Genomic DNA, 18,910 nt, shown 5'->3' on the forward strand with positions numbered 1-18,910 from the left:
CTCCTTATGGACGGATACCTTGGTATAAGATGTTAAAGAAATAAAACTCCACTGGACTCCAGAGCTATTCAACCGGACTGGAGATTCAGATACCAATTGTTCCATAGTTCCATAGTTATGGAACAATACAGACAGTAAAACAATGTACTGAACATTTATGGTTGGGGAAGGGGTTGGGATTTGTACTCCATGATTGTATAAATTATAAAAGAACAGAAGTGAAATACAAAACATCTAACCACACATTTTGGTACGTCATTTGAGTCATTAATTATTATTACTGTTTAATCATTGCAAACGTTTTCTAAATAATGGATATGATATTTTCCCAGGCAAGTTTAAAGAAACTTTGAAACCCATTTCTTTGTGTCTAGCACCCTCTTAAGGTCCATGTAGCACCAACTGAAATCTATCAGTATAAGAAAAAAAAGGCAACAGTTGCAACTTTATAGGCTATTTAGTTTTTCAACATTTTGGGAAGCTAAATCAAACTTTAGAGAGTAACAGTATGTTATTTAGTTGCAATTACCAAAATCTCCCTCCGCAGTTTCTGCTCAGAAGGTTCATCTCCTTCAGAGGACTTCATCAGTTTGCAGGCCACGTGGAGCACTGTAAAACAATATGCACATGCTTAAACACCAGACATATGTTATCTATTGCTGTCAACCCCACTAAGTACACTAAACATGGAAGAGGTCAGCATATTTCCTTGCAAGTAGGGGATGGGGAAGAATTTTGATTCTGTTTGCACTTAAACATAGCCACACTTCAAAATCTGCACTTCTCTGAACTTTCTAATGCAGTTATGCAACCAAGTAAAGTGTAACAAAAATGCATATACTGGGGTAAAATGCACATAAGCATGCATATACTGGGGCAAAAAAAAAAGATACAAAAATGCATATATGGGGTAAATTGTGTCACAAAAATGTGAACATCTGGCAAAATTGCATACAAGAATGTTTATATTAGGAGAAACTCTAAGCTAGGGACGTCCAACTCCCAAGAGACTGTGATCTACTCACAGAATAAAAAACTGGCAGTGATATACCCATTGTCATAAAAAGACTGGCAGTGATCTACCCAAAGTTGTTGAGCTTTCTTTAAGAAGCCAAATTTGTGGAGCTTTTTTAGGAAAGGCAAAGTTGGGGGCTTTTTTGTAAGGAGATCGCTGAGGGGCCAGAGATCAACCAGGATCTACCAGGAACACCAGTAGATCACAATCTACCTGTTGGACATGCCAGCTCTAAGCCTAAGAATCTGATGATTTGAAGGCTTAAAAAAAAAAGGTATTCATGAACTGATGTGGAAATAAGCAGAGCTGAACTTAAAACTGGAAAAATAATAAACAGAGACCTGAGGCTGTCAGATTTGCACATCCTTACTAGCCAGTGAGACATGCTTCTTTCAGTACACTAGTCACCCTGTCCTAATTTAGGTCAGTCTCTAGGTGGCAATTAAAGAATAATAATTATAAAGTGTGCTTTCATTTAAAAATACAGAACCAGGCAGTGGTACCCATAGCAAGTCTGGAGTCCTTGTCATTTGCAGTACCCCTTCCCCCTTTTGAGACTTATACAAATTTCAAAGTAACAGGAAATATTTTACTCTTTTCAGTAAATGCTGAGTGTTTATGGCAGAGATGTCATACATACACTGAACTTTCTGCACATCAGCCATAACACAGTTTGTATTTCTTGCCGTGGTCCAATTCCATAAACTGAGTGCAGTTTCTTCAACCTATGGGAGCGGAAATTGAAGACTGTCAAAATCCATACAAGCCATTTGAAATGTTTTCTAGGAAAAGCATCCCAATTATCAGAGCTGTATAATCCTCCTGGAAACTGGAAAAAGGAGGAATGGGAGCTTGTCACACTGTTAAGCACATTATGGCATCCTTTTCCATACAAAGATCTGAGATGACGATGTAAGTGAATAAAAAAACAGAAGACACCATATGTTCTCCCTTCCGATAATCGCTCTCGATTATCACTTCTGTCACACACATGAACATACAAGCTGTGTCACATCAAGATATTTTATCAGCCACAAACACATTCTACCCTAAAGAATACTGCATAACATGGACTCATGCATAAGGTTGGAACGAACTTTTCAAGGACATATAGATCCCCAAGAGCCCACAACCAGGTGACTGCCCCTTCTGAGGTCACTTGAATGGGAACTTTTTGGTTTTGGTGCCCTATTTACAGAATGCTTTCTTCAGAGAGACCCTTTAGGAAACAACTCTTTTATCTTACAGTGGTGGATGGTGCCCACTAGGACACGAGCTGCAGGCAGAAGACAAACAGCAGATGGAGCCAGAGCTAATGACAGAACAGACAACTTATTTCAATTTAGTCTCCATCCTCCTCCCTGCTTAGTTCTGCTAGGTTATCAATGGGATGGCGGAGGAGGAGGAAGCCGACAGCTGGCAGCCCTTGGACTGGTTGGAAGTAGGAAGTCGAGGTTGGCAGAGAGTGGACTGTGGTTGGTGGGGTGGTACCTCGTTTGCCCTAGGGAATGAGCCTCTGCTACAGCTTCCGACCACAGGCAAATACATTTTTAAAATTTATCTAGGCATTTTAACAACACATTGTTACGAGTTTGGAAAGGGAGTCAGTCTGGATGATACCCCCTGTGCCTTCTCTCATCATCTTTAACTGCTTTCTTTTAGCTTTAATTTTCTCCTCTTTTTTATTGTCACCATCATCATTTAAATTTGTATATCACCCTATACCAGTGGTGTCCAAACTTTTTTCAAAGAGGGCCAGATTTGATGAAGTGAAGGGCCAACCAAAGTTGTTGAGCTTTTTTTATAATTTTACCCTAAAGTTGTTTTTTTAAGGATTTTACTCTAGCAAATAAACTGCCACAGGGGCCAGATTAAACTGACTGTCAGGCCCCCGAAACGAACTTTAGACATGCCTGCCCTGTGCCTACAGGTCTCAGGGAAGTTCACATGTTTAAAATATGCTTGATATTTATTTCTGTATACAGTACTGTTTTTGCTGTTCTCTCAAGCTTTAATAAAAATTCAAATGCAAAAAAGATGCTTCTCGGTGCCGCCTCCAAACCTGTGGTGTTTTGTGCGCGTGTGCCCGTTGGGGGGCAGGGTTAGAATGCCCAAGAGCCAGCTTGCCAAACCCATTCCTTTGCTAAGGAAATGGTTTTGACTGACTAGTCAAGAGCTACGATTAGCATTGCCCACAGAACAAATGGGCAAGCCTTCCTAGCTACTAGGAAAACAAAACCAAGCCTTTCCAGATATCCAAAGAAGATGTGAGCCAGAGATGTGAGTCTGAACTGAGCTGGAAGCTGTAGGCACAAAGACATGCTTGATCTGTGCTTGATGCAAAGCTGCAACTAATGGAGAAGAAAGGTCTTTTGCAGTGTTCGTACTGTGACCCCCATCCTATGTAGAGGTTGCATATGTGAATAAAACCATATATTATAAAGACACCACAGCCTCTGCAGACCTCCATTCCAAGGATACTGAATGCTGGGGAAATGCCAGAACCCCTGAAATCTTTCTCTCTGGAGACTGGGGTGGCATGTAACAGTATTTTAGGTCTGTTTTAATGTTGTTGATGTTTCTTCTGCTATCTGACTGTTTCTGGCCACAGATGCATTTCCTAATACAGTGGTACCTCCAGTTACGAATGGGATCTGTTCCAGAGGCCTGGCTGTATCCTGAAAATTTCATAACTGGAGGACCGCTTCCAGGTTTGCCACAGCCGTAACCCGAAGATTCCGAAACCTGGAGGTAAAGCAACACGAGGTACCACTGTATTGCTCATTGTTTCAGGCTGCAATCCTAAGTAACCCAATTACCTGTGAATAAGTCACATTAAATTCAGTGGGACTTATTTTTGAGCAGGCCTTTAAAAGACTGTACTGTTCATTACTGAGTAAAAGCCGGGTATTAAAAATTCATCTAACAGTGAACATCAGACTACACCCAAATACCAATCAGATTTCTAGGAAGACAATTTTTCCCAACTTCCAGTCCAACTTGTTTTTAACAAAACAGTCTCTGTGTCTACCTTGACCTTCTGAATATTGGTAATGGATCCTTTAGTCACTGTCTCTGTCTTTCCGAGCAGAGTGTCTACATCCACTACAATCTCTTTTTTCATCAGTCCTTCAATTTGCTCTGAAAGAAAAATAACAAGTAAAATAAGATTACAAAGTAGACTGAAGGCAGCTAGCTTATTTTTTCTCCACATCACTCCAGCAACAAATAGGGCTTTCCAAGGGAAGCTGAACAGACAGATATCCTATATGGAACTTCTATTCAGGGTTGGCATCATAGGCTGACATTGTCTGGCACCTGCCAAAGCCCACACCCCAGAGTGGGAGCCCCCTGGTTCTGCCCATCCTTGCTGTTCCTGCCTGTTTACCTGCATCCTCTGAGCATGCAAACAAGAAGGCATAGGCAGCCTCCATAGGCCTTCCCCTTGTCATGATAAAAATGTGCCTTGCATCTTTAAATATTATTTTAGTAAGCTGGCAACCCTAACAAACATAAGCACTAGGACCAGCCTGTGTATTTGGTAACCTAGTGAGTTAATGCTTGTTAAGGACATTTGTGCTTATGACATATTCACGTATGCTTTTAAAAACATGTACTACACCCTTTTGCCCTTTCAGTTATTAAGTTACAGTAACCATGATGCCAAACTATGACAAGAACAACGAGAAGGCACAGCTGCCTTCACTTAACTTACCCTCTCCTTCCAAGCAGTGGTGTGGATTAGACTAAAATACAGAGTGCAACAGGGTGGCAGATGCAATCTGCTAAGGAAATCATCTGCAGAGGGGCAGACTGCTTCACTGAAATGAACAGCAGGAACGAAATAAAACAGCATGGAGGAAAGGGAAGCAATGGCTATTGCCCAGAGTATTTAACATTTTACCTGGACCTAAGATATTAGTTTTATGCAAATATTTTATATACCTTTTATTTCCACAACTGGGTCAATTATGTCCAATTCATCCACGGAGAAAAACGGCTTTTTTAAAAAAAAAGGGGGGGGGGAGAAAAGAGAGAAGCATTTCAGTTTATATTCTTCAGTTATTCCCATCTACAGATTCTACTGCATTATTTCCTCCAGTGATTCACATTCACAACTATTACTAGATATGACTAGAAACCTGCAGTCCCAAAATAAATAAAAATGGCTGGTTAGTTCCAAGTCAGACTGTATCCATCTTCCTTTCCCCTGAAACCTTACTTCTCTGCCTATACCTCTCAGGTTCCTGATTCTCAGTCCCTAGCCTATTTTGCATCCTTTCAGCATTATTTTTAATTTACACACCACCTTTTTCTTCCAAAGAACTCAAGGTGGTGTATGTGGTCCTCCTGCTCCCCATTTCATCACCATAACCCTGTCTATGAGATGGTGCCTGGCCTAAGGTAACTCAGTGAGCTTCATGGCTAAGTAGGGATTCAAACCCTGGTCTCCCAGGTCATAGTCCAGCCCTCTTAACCATTGCATCACATTGGCTCTCATCTTTTGTTAGCTATTTTGCCTTTGGGCTCTTTAACGACTTTTGCTTCTTGGCACTTCTTCCTGGTCCAGTCTGTGCCAGACAACCAGGACTGCAGGATCCACATGAGGTTTCAATCCCAAGAGAAGCAAGCAACTCGGTCCACTCGCCTAAACTGCTCTGAAAACATTCTGAAAGCTTTGTTCCCTGTGAAGCTGAGAAGTTTCTGTGTGCTGTTAACGGTAATGCAAAGTAGATTCACTGCACAAATATTAGGGCACTGATGCTATACACAAGGAGTGGGGTCCAATCATTTTAAGTGCGTAGGAATTTGGCACCTGCAGTATCAGGCTTGTGCTCAGTGAATAATCAGGACAGTAGCACAGAAGGCCTTCCTAGAAGATACTCTGTAACTAGGGAGTCCTTATTTCCTCCTTGTAATACACCATGCTTTCCACAAGGGGCTCCCAAGAATCACATGACATACTGCGTGTTGTTCTCCCCCCTCACCACTGTATTCCCACACCTCTGCGAGGCAGATTTGGCTGCAAAGTGTTGACTCGCCCAGGATAACCCACTATTAATGTGTGTTTGCCATCAGTGCCCTACCCAGTGAGCATCACAGCTGAATGGGGATGTTTTTAACTGTTATCTCCTTACTTTCACCCCAGCCCAGCAAACAGCACACCAAGCTGACTCTCTGGAGAGGGGGTCTAACAAATGCCTCAGAGCATGTGCAGTGTACATTTCCTTTCTGGAAAGTGTTTTTAAAGTGTTTTTTTCATCTTCATTATGAGTTGCCTGGAATTCTCCACATGTAGAAGGAATAAAAATGCTAAAACATTTAAGGAAGTGTGGGTTTTATAACAGGAAGGTAGGAAGTAGCTGTGCTTCTTTGCAAGGGCTTCACTAAGTCTCCTCCTCCTTAGGAACAGCTGGGAAAAACAGCACCGAAATTATTTATTTATTTATATTAATTTTTTAATGCATTAAATTTCACAGGATGAAATTACTGAAACTTTAGTTTGTTGACTGAAACCACTGTAGCACTGAGTTTGTTGTTTTTATGTCCGAGGGGCCAGTTTTCAATGGCTTGCTTTGCTTTGCAATTTTTCTCCCACCCATGCATTTTATATTTTTTCATTACTATTTCTGAGGGGCCATTTTCAAGCCCTTGCTTTGCATTTCTTCTCCCACCCATGCATTTTATATTTTTTTATTACTATGTCTGAGGGGCCATTTTCAAGCCCTTGCTTTTCAGTTTTTCTCCCACCCATAGTTTTTAATTTTGATTATTGTTTGAGGGGCCAGTTTGCAAGACCTTGCTTTGCAATTCTCCCACCCATGCATTTTATATTTTTTTATTACTATTTCTGAGGGGCCATTTTCAAGCCCTTGCTTTGCAATTCTCCTCCCACCCTGGCATTTTATATTTTTTTATTACTATTTCTGAGGGGCCATTTTGAAGCCCTTGCTTTGCAATTCTCCTCCCACCCTGGCATTTTATGCTTTTTTATTACTATTTCTAGGGGCCATTTTCAAGCCCTTGCTTTGCAGTTTTTCTCCCACCCATGCATTTTTTGCAATATTATAATAATTACATCTGAGGGGCCAGTTTGCAAGACCTTGCTTTGCATTTCTTCTCCCACCCATGCATTTTATATTTTATCATTACTATTTCTGAGGGGCCATTTTCAAGCCCTTGCTTTGCATTTCTCCTCCCACCCTGGCATTTTATATTTTTTTATTACTATGTCTGAGGGGCCATTTTCAAGCCCTTGCTTTTCAGTTTTTCTCCCACCCATAGTTTTTAATTTTGATTATTGTTTGAGGGGCCAGTTTGCAAGACCTTGCTTTGCAATTCTCCCACCCATGCATTTTATATTTTTTTATTACTATTTCTGAGGGGCCATTTTCAAGCCCTTGCTTTGCAATTCTCCTCCCACCCTGGCATTTTATATTTTTTTATTACTATTTCTGAGGGGCCATTTTCAAGCCCTTGCTTTGCAGTTTTCCTCCCACCCATAGTTTTTAATTTTTATTACCGTTTGAGGGGCCAGTTTGCAAGCGTTGGCTTTGCAGTTCTTCTCCCACCCATGTATTATATATATATTTTTATTACTATTTCTAGGGCCCATTTTCAAGCCCTTGCTTTGCAGTTTTTCTCCCACCCATATTTTTAAATTTTCATTACCGTTTGAGGGGCCAGTTTGCAAGACCTTGCTTGGCAATTCTTCTCCTGCCCATGTATTTTATTTTATTTTTATTATGCCTGAGGAGCTAGTTTGCAAGCGTTGGCTTTGCAGTTCTTCTCCCACCCTCGAATTAATTTTTATTATTATTAACATTCTTCTTAATTATTCGTATTACGGCTGCGACGCCTGAGGGGCTTTTCGAGAGCAGAGGCTGCAGCGAAGGGCACGCGAACGAAAGGGCGCGGCCCCGCGGGAGGGCTACTGTACCTCCATGTCGAACTCCATTTCTGACTCCGCCGACAAGCGACGCGCCCAGCACGCGGCAAGACACGCCCCCCCCTCGCTGCCTTCCCGCCTTCATTTTATACTTTCTTCGACACGTGCTTCCGGCGGGGGCGGGGGCGGAGGACCGGAAGAGAAGAGGAAGAAGAAGGAGGGCCTCTGACGAGTGGGGGCGGGGAGAGGGAGAGAGAACTACACCACCCGGCAGCCCTTGCGGCACGGCGGGCCCGCCCCTCTCTGCCATTGGCCGGCTTCTCTGCTGGGCGGCGAGGCGAGCAAGAGGGCTCCTCGGAAAACAAGGAAGGGTCTCTGGGCGCGACGGAGGAAGGGCGAGGAGGGATGTCGGGGCTGCTGAGCGCGACGCTGAGCGGCCTCAACAGCGACTCGTACTGCGAGTTCAGCACTTATCGGGACCAGCAGTTCAAGGTAGCGCCCGGGGCTCGCTCTGCACGCGCTCAGAGGCGCCCGTGGTCCGCGGAGGGGGGGTCCCTTCTTCCGGGGGGGCCACCCCGTCCAAGCCACCCCCCCCCTGCACGACGCATGGCTGCAATGGGCGCAGAGCGCCGGGCTCCAACCGACGGGGCTATTCCAGCCATGCCTGGAGCTTTTTCTCCCGCTCCTTTCAGCACCATAGACAAGAGCACCAATATCCTCTTGGGATTTCTCTCATGGGTTGTTGTTGTTGTTTCTTCCCTTTCTTCCCTCCTTAAAAAACAACAACAGAAAACACGACCCCGTGTGCCTTTTTCTTTGTCCTCTGAAATCCACTGAGGGGCGACTACGTACAGGGCCAGATTTAGATTTGATGAGGCCCTAAGCTACTGAAGGTAATGAGGCCCTTTAGTATATGTCCAGCTGTCCTTATCGCTTTTTTGTGTTGAATATATGCTATATGGTCATTGATGGACCTAACTGGTATCTAAAGCCATTTGCACATAACAAAATATGCAGAATGTAGGCCCCCTATATATAGAGATGAGCAAACCAGTGATATTTTAGGGAGCAGGCTAGCAGGTGAAGCCCATTACTTACATCATAGGAGCCTACACAACACAAAACACTGTTGCTGTATGTAGGTTTTATTTTATTTGGTTTTTATCTTATATTTTGGAAATGTACATCCAGGGGTTTGTTCCCCTTTAATTTTTTTTGGGGGGGCGGGCTCCAAGAGAGTGGGGCCCTGAGCTATGGCTTGTTTAGCTTATACGTAAATCCAGCACTGGGTACGTATGTATTTATTCCGCTTATGGTTCCCACAAAGCACCCTGAAGCAATCACCAAAAAAAAGCACATTTCGGATCCAGTACAAAGGCTGATATGCATCTCCACCTGAAAGGCTCGTTGGAAAAGGAAGCTGTCCAACAGGCACTTTAGAGACAGTAGTGAATGTGTACTTTTTAAAAATAACAATAGATACTCTGTAAACAAAATCCCTTCTTCCAGCTTTATCTTGCCCATTTAATGTTTAAGGCATTGCGTATGCACTGTGTTGCGTCTGGGTTTTGCACAACTCTTAAAACCTGATGGTGCTAAGCAATGTAAAAAGGAATATGTGGGTTTTTAGGTGACATTATCTATGCTTCTCCATTTTTTTTTTCCTTTCCCAGGGAAGTTGTTACCTGCAAGAAAAAACTCTGAAAAACTCCTGCACACTTTATGTGGGCAATCTCTCTTTCTACACCACAGAGGAACAAATTCACGAGCTCTTCTCCAAGTGTGGGGATGTGAAGCGCATAGTCATGGGGCTAGACAAAGTGAAGAAAACCCCCTGTGGCTTCTGCTTCGTGGAGTATCCTTACCTTCTATTAATTGAAGTAGACTGTGGGTGGTCGCACTAATGTTTTTTAAGCATCATGGGGCATGAAGCAAGGTTGTGTTCTGGCCCCCACTTTTTGATTTCTATATTAATGACTTGGTGCCATATTTAGGAGCCAGTGTAGATGGGAGGTGCTGCATGTTTATCATCATCACCATCATTTATTTGTGTGCTCTCTTTCCATACTTAAAACCATGTTCTATACTTGCAACACAAATTGATTTACCTAATTATCAAGAGCATAAATCATTATAAACACTAAGAAAAACACATGGGAAAATAACAAATTTGAGCAATTTCCACATAAATGATGATATTAGAATCATAGTATCATAGATTTGAAAGGGACCCAAGGGTCATCTAGTCCAACCCCCTGCAATGCAGGAATCTCAGGTAAAGCATCCATGACAAATGGCCATCCAACCTCTTGCTTAAAAACTCCAAAGAAGGAGAGTCTGTTGGCTATTTGCAATTTAGTAGTGCAGCAGAGAGCTTGCTGGGGAGACCATGCCTAACAAGGAACTCAAAATAACTTTAAAAAGGTTTTAATAACGAAAACAAAAACCCCTTTTACACTAAAGATAACAACAAACATGACCCAACCACCAACCCATCCCCCAGGGTAACGGGAGAGCTAGGTGCTGCTCCTTATACACTATACCCAATTGCTGATACAGCTTGATTAACACAACTCAGCAGCACCTGCTATGTTTCACAGCTGTAAGACTGGGTCTCGTTATTTGCCCTGGCCCTGGCCCTTAAAGGCATACACAACTTGTGAAACAATAATGAACCTTCACATTTTAAAGTGACCATTCAACAGAGTCCAACGCCTCTTGTGGGAGTCCGTTCCACTGTAGTTGGAATCTCCTTTCTTGTAACTTGAAGGCATTGGTTTGAGTCCTACCTTCCAGAGCAGGAGAAAACAAGCATGTTCTCTCTTCCATGTGACAGCCTTTGAGATATTAGAAGATGGCTATCAGTCTCCTCTTTTCCGGGCTAAACATACCATGCTCCTCATAAGGCTTCGTTTCCAGACCCTTGATAATCTTGGTTGCCCTCCTCTGCACACATTCCAGCTTGTCAACATCCTTAAATTGTGGTGCCCAGAATGGGACACAGTATTCCAACTGTGGTCTGACTAAGGCAGAGTAGAGTGCCCTTGATTTGGGCACTATACTTCTGTTGATGCAGCCTAGAATAGTATTAGCTTTTTTTGCTGCTGCATCACCCTGTTGACTCATGTTAAGCTTGTGGTCCACCAAGACTCCTAGATCCTTTGTCCCTATTGAAATTTATTTTGTTAGCTTCTACCCAGTTCTCCAATCTGTTAATTCTTATATTAAAGATACAAATATTACCGTAATAGCAATAACAAAACTCTAAACAATACCCCACCTCAGAGACTGTTTGGCAGCCTCAGCTTTTGTAGCTGGAATCATTCAGGGCCCTGTGCTTCCAAGCTAAGTGAGGAATGACAAGGAAGGCAAGAGAAGGTCTTCCAGGACTCATAGCCAGGCTGTTGGCTGTCTGTCCGCGTCAGCAGTCTAGCTGCTGCATTCTACTCCATCTGGATTTCCTGGACCACACCCTCAGGCAACTTCACATAGAGTGCATGGCATGGTTATGATGTTTACCTGCTAACTGAACTTGTGGAGGTTATGAGCTGTTTGATTTTCAGCTTGCCTGTTCTCCCCTTCATCGGCCTATGACCAGCTGGCATAAACCCTCTAGCAATATGAATTTTCTTTAAAGTAGTGTTCCAGATACTACACGAGAGCAGAAGCAGAGCATTCTATGCGGTTCATCAATGGAACCCGTCTGGATGACCGCATCATTCGAACAGACTGGGATGCTGGGTTTAAGGAAGGGCGGCAGTATGGCCGTGGGAAAACAGGTGGCCAGGTAAGGGTTGCTCATCCGTTAAGAGTGCTCTACCAGTCTGGAATGAAGTGGCAGCTGCACACCAAAGCCCACTCCCACACAAGGGCTGCAGGAATACACAGTTATGGGTCTCATTTTATGGGAAGGCAAAGGTTTTATCTTCTGTATTCCTGGAGCACAAAGGTGAAAAACACACTTTCCCCCACCTTAGCGCAGGACTTCCATTCTCTTGCAACTCACCGAAACTGCCATCGCTTTCTCCAGAAGCATTCCAAGTTCATTTCTTATTGTATCCACCAGCATTCCTTTAGCATCATAAAGACCAAATCATTTGTTGGGAGCAGAAGCAGGCTTCATCAGAGCTCTGTATAGCTCTAGCTTTACATATGTTCAATTAGCGTTGATGGTGCTGCTGGAATCTTGCTGTTCTCTATCAAAAAGTGGCCTATCAGAGTTTTATTTGAGCTGGCCTACGACTGGTCTTACTCAAGCTTTAAAGGCTGCTCTGAGAATTTAGTATTTGACCTGATTTCATCTGGATATGTGCTCTGCCCAGGGTTCCCACCCTACATTCTCAGGCTGGGGTTTGCTGGCTAAATGCCCTGCAAGAGCAAAGTCAAATTTCACTATAAAATCTTAGAGTTGGAAGGGACCCAAGGGTCATCTAGTCCAACCCCCAGCAATGCAGGAATCTCAGCTAAAGCATCCATGACAGATGGCTATCCAACCTCTGCTTAAAAACCTCTAAAGAAGGAGAGTCCACCACCTCTTGTGGGAGTCCGTTCCACTGCTAAACAGCTCTTTCTATCAGAAGGTTTTTCTGAATGTTTAGTCAGAATCCCTTTTCTTGCAACTTGAAGCTATTGGTTCAATCCTACCATCCAGAGCAGGATAAAACTAGCATACTCCCTCCTCCATGTGACAGCCCTTAATATATTTGAAGATGCTATCAGATCTCCTCTCAGTCTCCTCTTTTCCAGGCTAAACAGACCCAGCTCCTTCAAGCTGTCCTCATAAGACTTAGTTTCCAGACCCTTGATCATCTTGTTGTCCCTCCTCAGCACACGTTCCAGCTTGTCATCATTCTTCTTAAATTGTGGTGCCCAGAATTGGACACAGTATTCCAATTGTGGTCTGACTAAGGCAGAATAGAGTGGTACTATTACTTCCCTCGATCTGGGGACTATACTTCTGTTGATGCAGCCTAGCTTTTTTTGCTGCTGCATCACACTGTTGACTCATGTTCAGCTTGTGGTCCACCAAGACCCCTAGATCCTTTTCACGTGTACTGCTAGTAAGCCAGGTGTCCCGATTCCTATATTTGTGCACCTGGTTCTTCCTGCCTAAGTGCAGAAGCTTACAGTTGTCTCTATAGAAATTCATTTTGTTAGCTTGCACCCAGTTCTCCAATCTGTTAAGGTCCTTTTCATTTCTGATTATGTCTTCTGCAGCATTAGCTACCCCTCCCAGTTTGGTGTCAACTGCAAATTTGATAAGCATCCCCTCAATTCCTTTGTCCAAGTCATTTATAAAATTGGCAGTGAGGCAATGCAGGAATTTGTCAGATCTTACACTCTTGGCAGAGCTTGAGTCCCAACAGGTATCAGGGAAGTTGAAGTCCTCCATGATTATTTTCTCTTTCCTTTTTGAATGTTTGGTAATCTGCTCTAGTAAGGCATCGTCCAAGTCTTCAGTCTGGCTTGACACCCACAGTAAGGTCACTGTTGTTTCTCCCTCCTATAATTTTTGCCCATATACTCCCAATATGCTTTCCATGCTCCAGGTCATGGATTTCTTCACAAGTGTACCCATCCTTTATATACAATGCTGCTACTCCTCCCTTCCTGTTTGGTCTATTCCTTTTGAACAGATTATGCCCCTCAGTTCCTACCTTCCAGTCATGAGTCTCATCCCACTAGGTTTCAGTAAAGGCTATCAGGCCATTATTGTTAGAAAGAGTCCTGTCAGAATTGACTTAAGACAAGACTTGGAGGCTGCAGACAAGGTGAGAAAAGCAAACTGAGTCTTCTAGGATAAATAGTTAACCCTGTGCTCTTTGGGAGAATCTCTAGGCGACCCAGCCGTGTTGTGCTATGACGCAAAACCCGCTAGTATCCCAATGTTCTTTTCCACCTAGAATACTGGCCACCATCAATCTGGTGGGCCTTGCCTCTGCTCTGGTCATAAGAGGCCACTTAAAACACGCACAACCCCCATACCTTCTTGACATCAACATGCCCAGAATATTGGTCCTTGTATCTGTCTCTGTAAGACGTTTGCCTCATTTTTCTCCTCTTCCAGGTACGAGATGAGTACCGGACAGACTACGATGTGGGCAGAGGTGGCTTTGGCAAGATTGTTCAGCAGCAGAAGATGAACCAGCAGACAGTGATCTACTAATGGCTTCTTGGATTCGGTAGATAACAATAATGAATTAAATAAACCTGATCTCATAACATCTACAGTAGCCTGGAGTGATATGGCTGGATTTGGAGAGGGAAGAGCAGTTTCAGAGGTCCTGTCTTAATTGGCTTTTAAGACACATCTCCTTATAATGCGCTGGATTGCCATTTCTGCACATACATGGCAGCTAAGAGGGACTGGGGAAAGTCTGGGTTTGGAGTAACTTTGGAGAATCATGGATCCATGATTCATAGATCCATGGGTCCATGATTCTCAGGTCTATAAAAGGCCCCTTCCACATACCCAGTTCCTTGCCTCAGTTGCTGGTGATATTGATGTACAAGGTTTGTTGAGGCTCCTGAGTTCTACTGGGCAGCTGTCCTCATAAGACACGTTGAATTACTGGGAACAAAATAATTCCCTCCCATTTGTGAAAAAAAGGGGGGGAGACCAAAGTGTGGCACATTATGGCCCAGCTTCTTCTGTTGTGCCATAAATTTCAATGCATCTACCTTATTTTCATCCCTGGCACATCTTCACCAAGAAGGCAGCATTCTGCTTAGCTGCCATTTTGTTTCATTGATGTAACTCGATTTTTAGCCCTGCATTTATTTATTTTTTACCGTCACCCCGAATTCCATTCGATTTGCTTTTCCTATTTGGAGGAGGGACCCAGACAACAAAAATCCCACACAATTTAAAAACACGGTCACCTCCAGACTTGATTATTGTAACTCACTCTACGTGGGGCTGCCCTTGAGACCGATCCAGAAACTCCAGCGGGTGCAGAATGCCATGGCAAGACTCCTTACAGGGTCCTCGCCATGGGATCACATTCACCCGGTGCTATACCAGCTGCACTGGCTCCCGGTGGAGTACAGGATCAGGTTTAAGGTGCTGGTTTTAACCTTTAAAACCCTATACGGCCTAGGACCCTCGTACCTACAGGACCGCCTCTCCTGGTATGTCCCACAGAGGAACTTACGGTCTTCAAATAAAAACATCTTGGAGATCCCGGGCCACAGGGAGGTTAGGCTGGCCTCAACCAGAGCTAGGGCTTTTTCGGCTGTGGCCCCGATCTGGTGGAATGCTCTGTCACAGGAGACTAGGGCCCTGTGGGACTTGACATCTTTCCACAGGGCCTGCAAGACAGAGCTGTTCCACCAGGCCTTTGGCCAAGGCACAGTCTGACACCTCCCCGCCTTCTGTAATCCTCATAGAACTCTAGCCCAATGGTTGCCGTTAATTTGACTCTGAATTGATTTTAGAATGTATTTCAATTAATTGATTATGATTTTATGTAAACTGTGTTATTTTTACTGTTGCTAGCCACTCTGATCCCGGCTTCGGCTGGGGAGGGTGGGATATAAATAAAATATTATTATTATTATTATTATATTATTATTATTATTATTATTATTATTATATTTTATTATAATAATAACATTCCTCCAATCCCAAGCCTTTGGCTAATTAAGCAATCTATGGCCTTTTAAATGGGAGGTAGGGTATGGTGGGTGTGGGTGTTTTTATATACCGTATTTTTCGCTCTATAAGACGCACCAGACCATAAAACGCACCTAGTTGTTGGTAGGAGGAAAACAAGAAAAAAATATATTCTGAATCCCAGAAGCCAGGACAGCAAGCGAGATCGCAGCTCAGCGATCCCGCTTGCTGTCCTGGCTTCTGTGATAGCCGCGCGCAGCCTCTCCCCGGCAGCGGGATGAAGGCTCCTGTTGCCCGGGAGAGGCTGCTCGCGGCTAAGGCTCCCCCAAGAGCCACACTCCCTTAAAAGAGCATGCAGAGCATGTGTGCGGCTCTTGGGGGCTCTACCTTCTCGGGGAAAAGCCCCCAAGAGCCGCACACACACTCCACGTGGCTCTTTAAAGGGAGCACTGAGCAGAGCCTCCCGCCTGCATTTGCTCCATAAGATGCACACACTTCCCCCCTAGCTTTTTAGGATAGGAAAAGTGCGTCTTATAGTGAGAAAAATACGGTATATAATGACTGATATATATGTTTGTGTTTTTATATAGTAAGCTGCCTTGTGATGCTAGGATAATGGGCAGTATAGAAATTTGGTAAACAAATAAAATGATAAAATGAAATAAATATGAAATACTAAAAAAGTGTTTTCTTCATGCTGTGATGCATTTGGGTGGGGGCAGAAGACCAGGCTTGGCCCCACTATGAGGCACTACAAACTGGCTGTTGTGGCAAACTTCACTTAACTTTTGGACTCTCCTGCCAAAATGTCTTGCGCCTAATCTACGGTAGGGCTGTTGCTAACCCTAGCCCTTGTTCCCATCTCACCAATGCTTTTTCCAGCTGGTCTTTCAAGAGTGGCTTCCTTTAGCTGCAGTACCCTCACCTTGATCATTTCAAGGAGAAAAGGACTGGTTCTACAGGCTACTGTATTTTTCGCCCTATAGGACGCACTTTTTCCCCTCCAAAAATGAAGGGGAAATGTGTTTTCGTCCTATGGGGCGAATGCAGGCTTTCGCTGAAGCCTGGAGAGCGAGAGGGGTCGGTGCACCGACCCCTCTCCCTCTCCAGGCTTCAGGAAGCTCTGCGCAACCCTCCGGAGACCAGCTCCGAGGGTTGCGCAGAGGTGCCTGCAGTCCCGGGCTCAGCGCACTTCTCCCCATCGCCAGCCCCACAAGCTTGGGGGACAGCGGGGAGGCGGAGCGCGCCTTCCTGCTGTTCCCCAACCTGGTTCTTCCAGCCCTGCACCTGGGGGGGGGGGGAAATAAAATTTTTTTTCTTTATTTCCCCCCAAAAAACCTAGGTGCGTCCTATGGGCCAGTGCGTCCTATGGGGCACAAAATACGGTATCTTCTTCTGCCCCAGACTAGGAAAGTGTTATTGTTTGCTGTCTTAGAAGTCTTGAGATCTCTAAGAGCATGCCGGGATGCTGAATCCCTCTTAAGCCAACCTCCCCAACCGCTCCTGGACTCAGGAAGGGGAAAGGGTGGGTCTGCTGGCACCAATGAGCCTGGCAGCTGATGACAGCAGCCAAGAGCTTGCATCATTGGAGGTGCTGCAAAGCATCCCGGTTAACATAGTCTGGTGTTCACACTTTTCAGAGCAGCTGAGAGTTCCCTTGTGTTCTCCCAAATTGCAGCTCTGGATAAGCACACAAAGGTTAGAGCCCAGAGCTGTAGCATCCTGGCACAGAAGATGGGGGTGCTCTCTGCGTGGTGCTTTCCTCTGTGCTGGAGGTGGAGGGTCAGGCAGCAGCCACTCCTGTCAATGCTCTCAGTGTGGTCAACATTTTGTTTGTTTTACTGATCTCATTACACCAGCACCTTTTATTTTATTTTTTTACAGTAACTAGGTGTGCTGAAATGACCCTGGTGAAACTTTTACTGACATGCATGGGGCCATTGCTAGGGGAGCAGCTCAGGGGATTTGAGTCCCAAGGCTTTTCTGCCACTTCCCAAAAACAACGGCAACTTTATTTTACATAGCAACTAGAGATCCTGCAAAGCAGGGTGTTTGTGGGAGCACAGGCAACTGCCATCTCGGTCTACTCAGGAGCCTGTGCTCTGAGGTGTACTTTTGCAATCTAGCAATGCCCCTAAATGAGACCAAGTGATCAGAAATTAATTTCTGCATGACAGCACTGCTGTTAAAGGGGCAGGGAGCAGTTGAAAATGTTGGCAACACTGTTCTGGAGGTCCCGTAAGAGCCTAGCTGCTGGATCAGCCTATCTAGGACAGCATCCTGCTCTCACACTGGCCAACCAGATCCCCAGTGGGAAGCCTTCTGCAAAGCCTGAGCACAACAGCGCTCTCTCCACTTGTGGTTCTCAGCAACCTGTATTCGGAGACAAAAAACAACATTGGTGGCCTTCTCTCCCATGAGTTTGCCTGAAGTTATTTTAAAGCTTCATTAAAATGTAACCCCTAAATTTTCGGTTCCTTCCAAACCGATGCCAAAGTTTTGTGCTGCGAATCACGCTTTGTGACATCACTGCACACACCCCAAAACTGAGTAATTGGCACAGCAAACTGGGGTTACAAGTTAACATCCAAAAATCCAGCGAAACAAATGCAGAACTTTAGCCTCAGCTTGGAGCAGATCCAAATTTTTTGGGTTACACATTAATGAAGCTCTGTTTTAAAGCATCCCATGTTGGTGGCTATCACTGCCTCTTGTGGGAGCAAGTCCGTTTGTTTGTTTGTTTGTTTGTTTGTTTGTTTCATTTGTATGCCCCTCCCTTCAGCTGCAGATCTCAGGGCGCTTCACAGCATAAAAACACAAAATGCATTAATGAGAACAAGAACAAAAACCATTGACCCCCACCCCACCCCCTCCTACAAACATATTTAAAAGGATGTTAATCAGCCAAAGGCCTGGTGGAAGTAGAACGTTTTAGCCTGGCAACTAACTGTAACCTAACCATGCACCCTGTTGAAGAAGTATTTTCTTCTCCCATCTCCTCCTGGCTTGGTCCAAGCGCCTTTCAGTGACTCACGGTGCTGAATCCCCTCTGAGCTCCAAATATATAAAAAAATAAAATTGTCCAGTAGCACCTTAGAGACCCACTAAGTTTGTTCTTGGTATAAGCTTTTGTGTGCATGCACACTTGCCAGCCCTTTGTAAAATGGATGGCACCTGGGGAAAGCTTAAGGAGGGCTGACACACCCACTGATTAAGAAAATAGTTGCCAACAGAGGCATCTTCCAGAGTACATCCCTTAGGGCACCGACGCCTATACAGGTATCATGCTGCATCTTGTGAGGCTGGCTAGACACCCTGCTATGCACTGCATCTGAACTGAAGCTCTTCTGGCAGAGGTGCTGAGAGTCTGAAATTGGAGTGCCAGAAGTCC

At 44.3% G+C, this 18,910-nt stretch overlaps 2 protein-coding genes across 5 annotated transcripts in view; one reads left to right on the forward strand and one right to left on the reverse strand.

Moving 5' to 3' along the window:
• TEX11 (testis expressed 11) overlaps positions 1–8,055 on the reverse strand; it is a 43,420-nt gene extending 35,365 nt beyond the window's left edge. For 2 of the 4 annotated variants that reach the window (XM_080990329.1, XM_080990328.1), the window contains exons 1-2: positions 4,047–4,156; positions 530–609 (exon numbers count right to left, since the gene is read on the reverse strand). In XM_080990329.1, coding sequence (XP_080846455.1) covers positions 530–586 — 57 coding nt within the window. In that variant the 5' untranslated portion in view covers positions 587–609; positions 4,047–4,156. Of the gene's footprint in view, positions 1–529; positions 610–1,655; positions 1,741–4,046; positions 4,157–4,960; positions 5,018–7,954 lie in introns of those variants that run through there. The other 2 variants (XM_080990327.1, XM_080990326.1) reach the window with 2 other exon arrangements.
• Positions 8,056–8,154: 99 nt separating this feature from the next.
• Positions 8,155–15,463, forward strand: LOC308468309 (nuclear cap-binding protein subunit 2-like). Its single transcript, XM_080990451.1, has 4 exons — positions 8,155–8,396; positions 9,578–9,759; positions 11,553–11,691; positions 13,972–15,463. Exons 1-4 carry the CDS (start codon positions 8,310–8,312, stop codon positions 14,068–14,070), a joined length of 507 nt encoding a protein of 168 aa, XP_080846577.1. The 5' UTR covers positions 8,155–8,309; the 3' UTR covers positions 14,071–15,463.
• Positions 15,464–18,910: the final 3,447 nt, after the last annotated feature.

This window comes from Podarcis pityusensis (genome assembly GCF_964106645.2).
Source record: "Podarcis pityusensis genome assembly, chromosome: Z".
Classification (NCBI taxonomy): Eukaryota; Metazoa; Chordata; class Lepidosauria; order Squamata; family Lacertidae; genus Podarcis; species Podarcis pityusensis.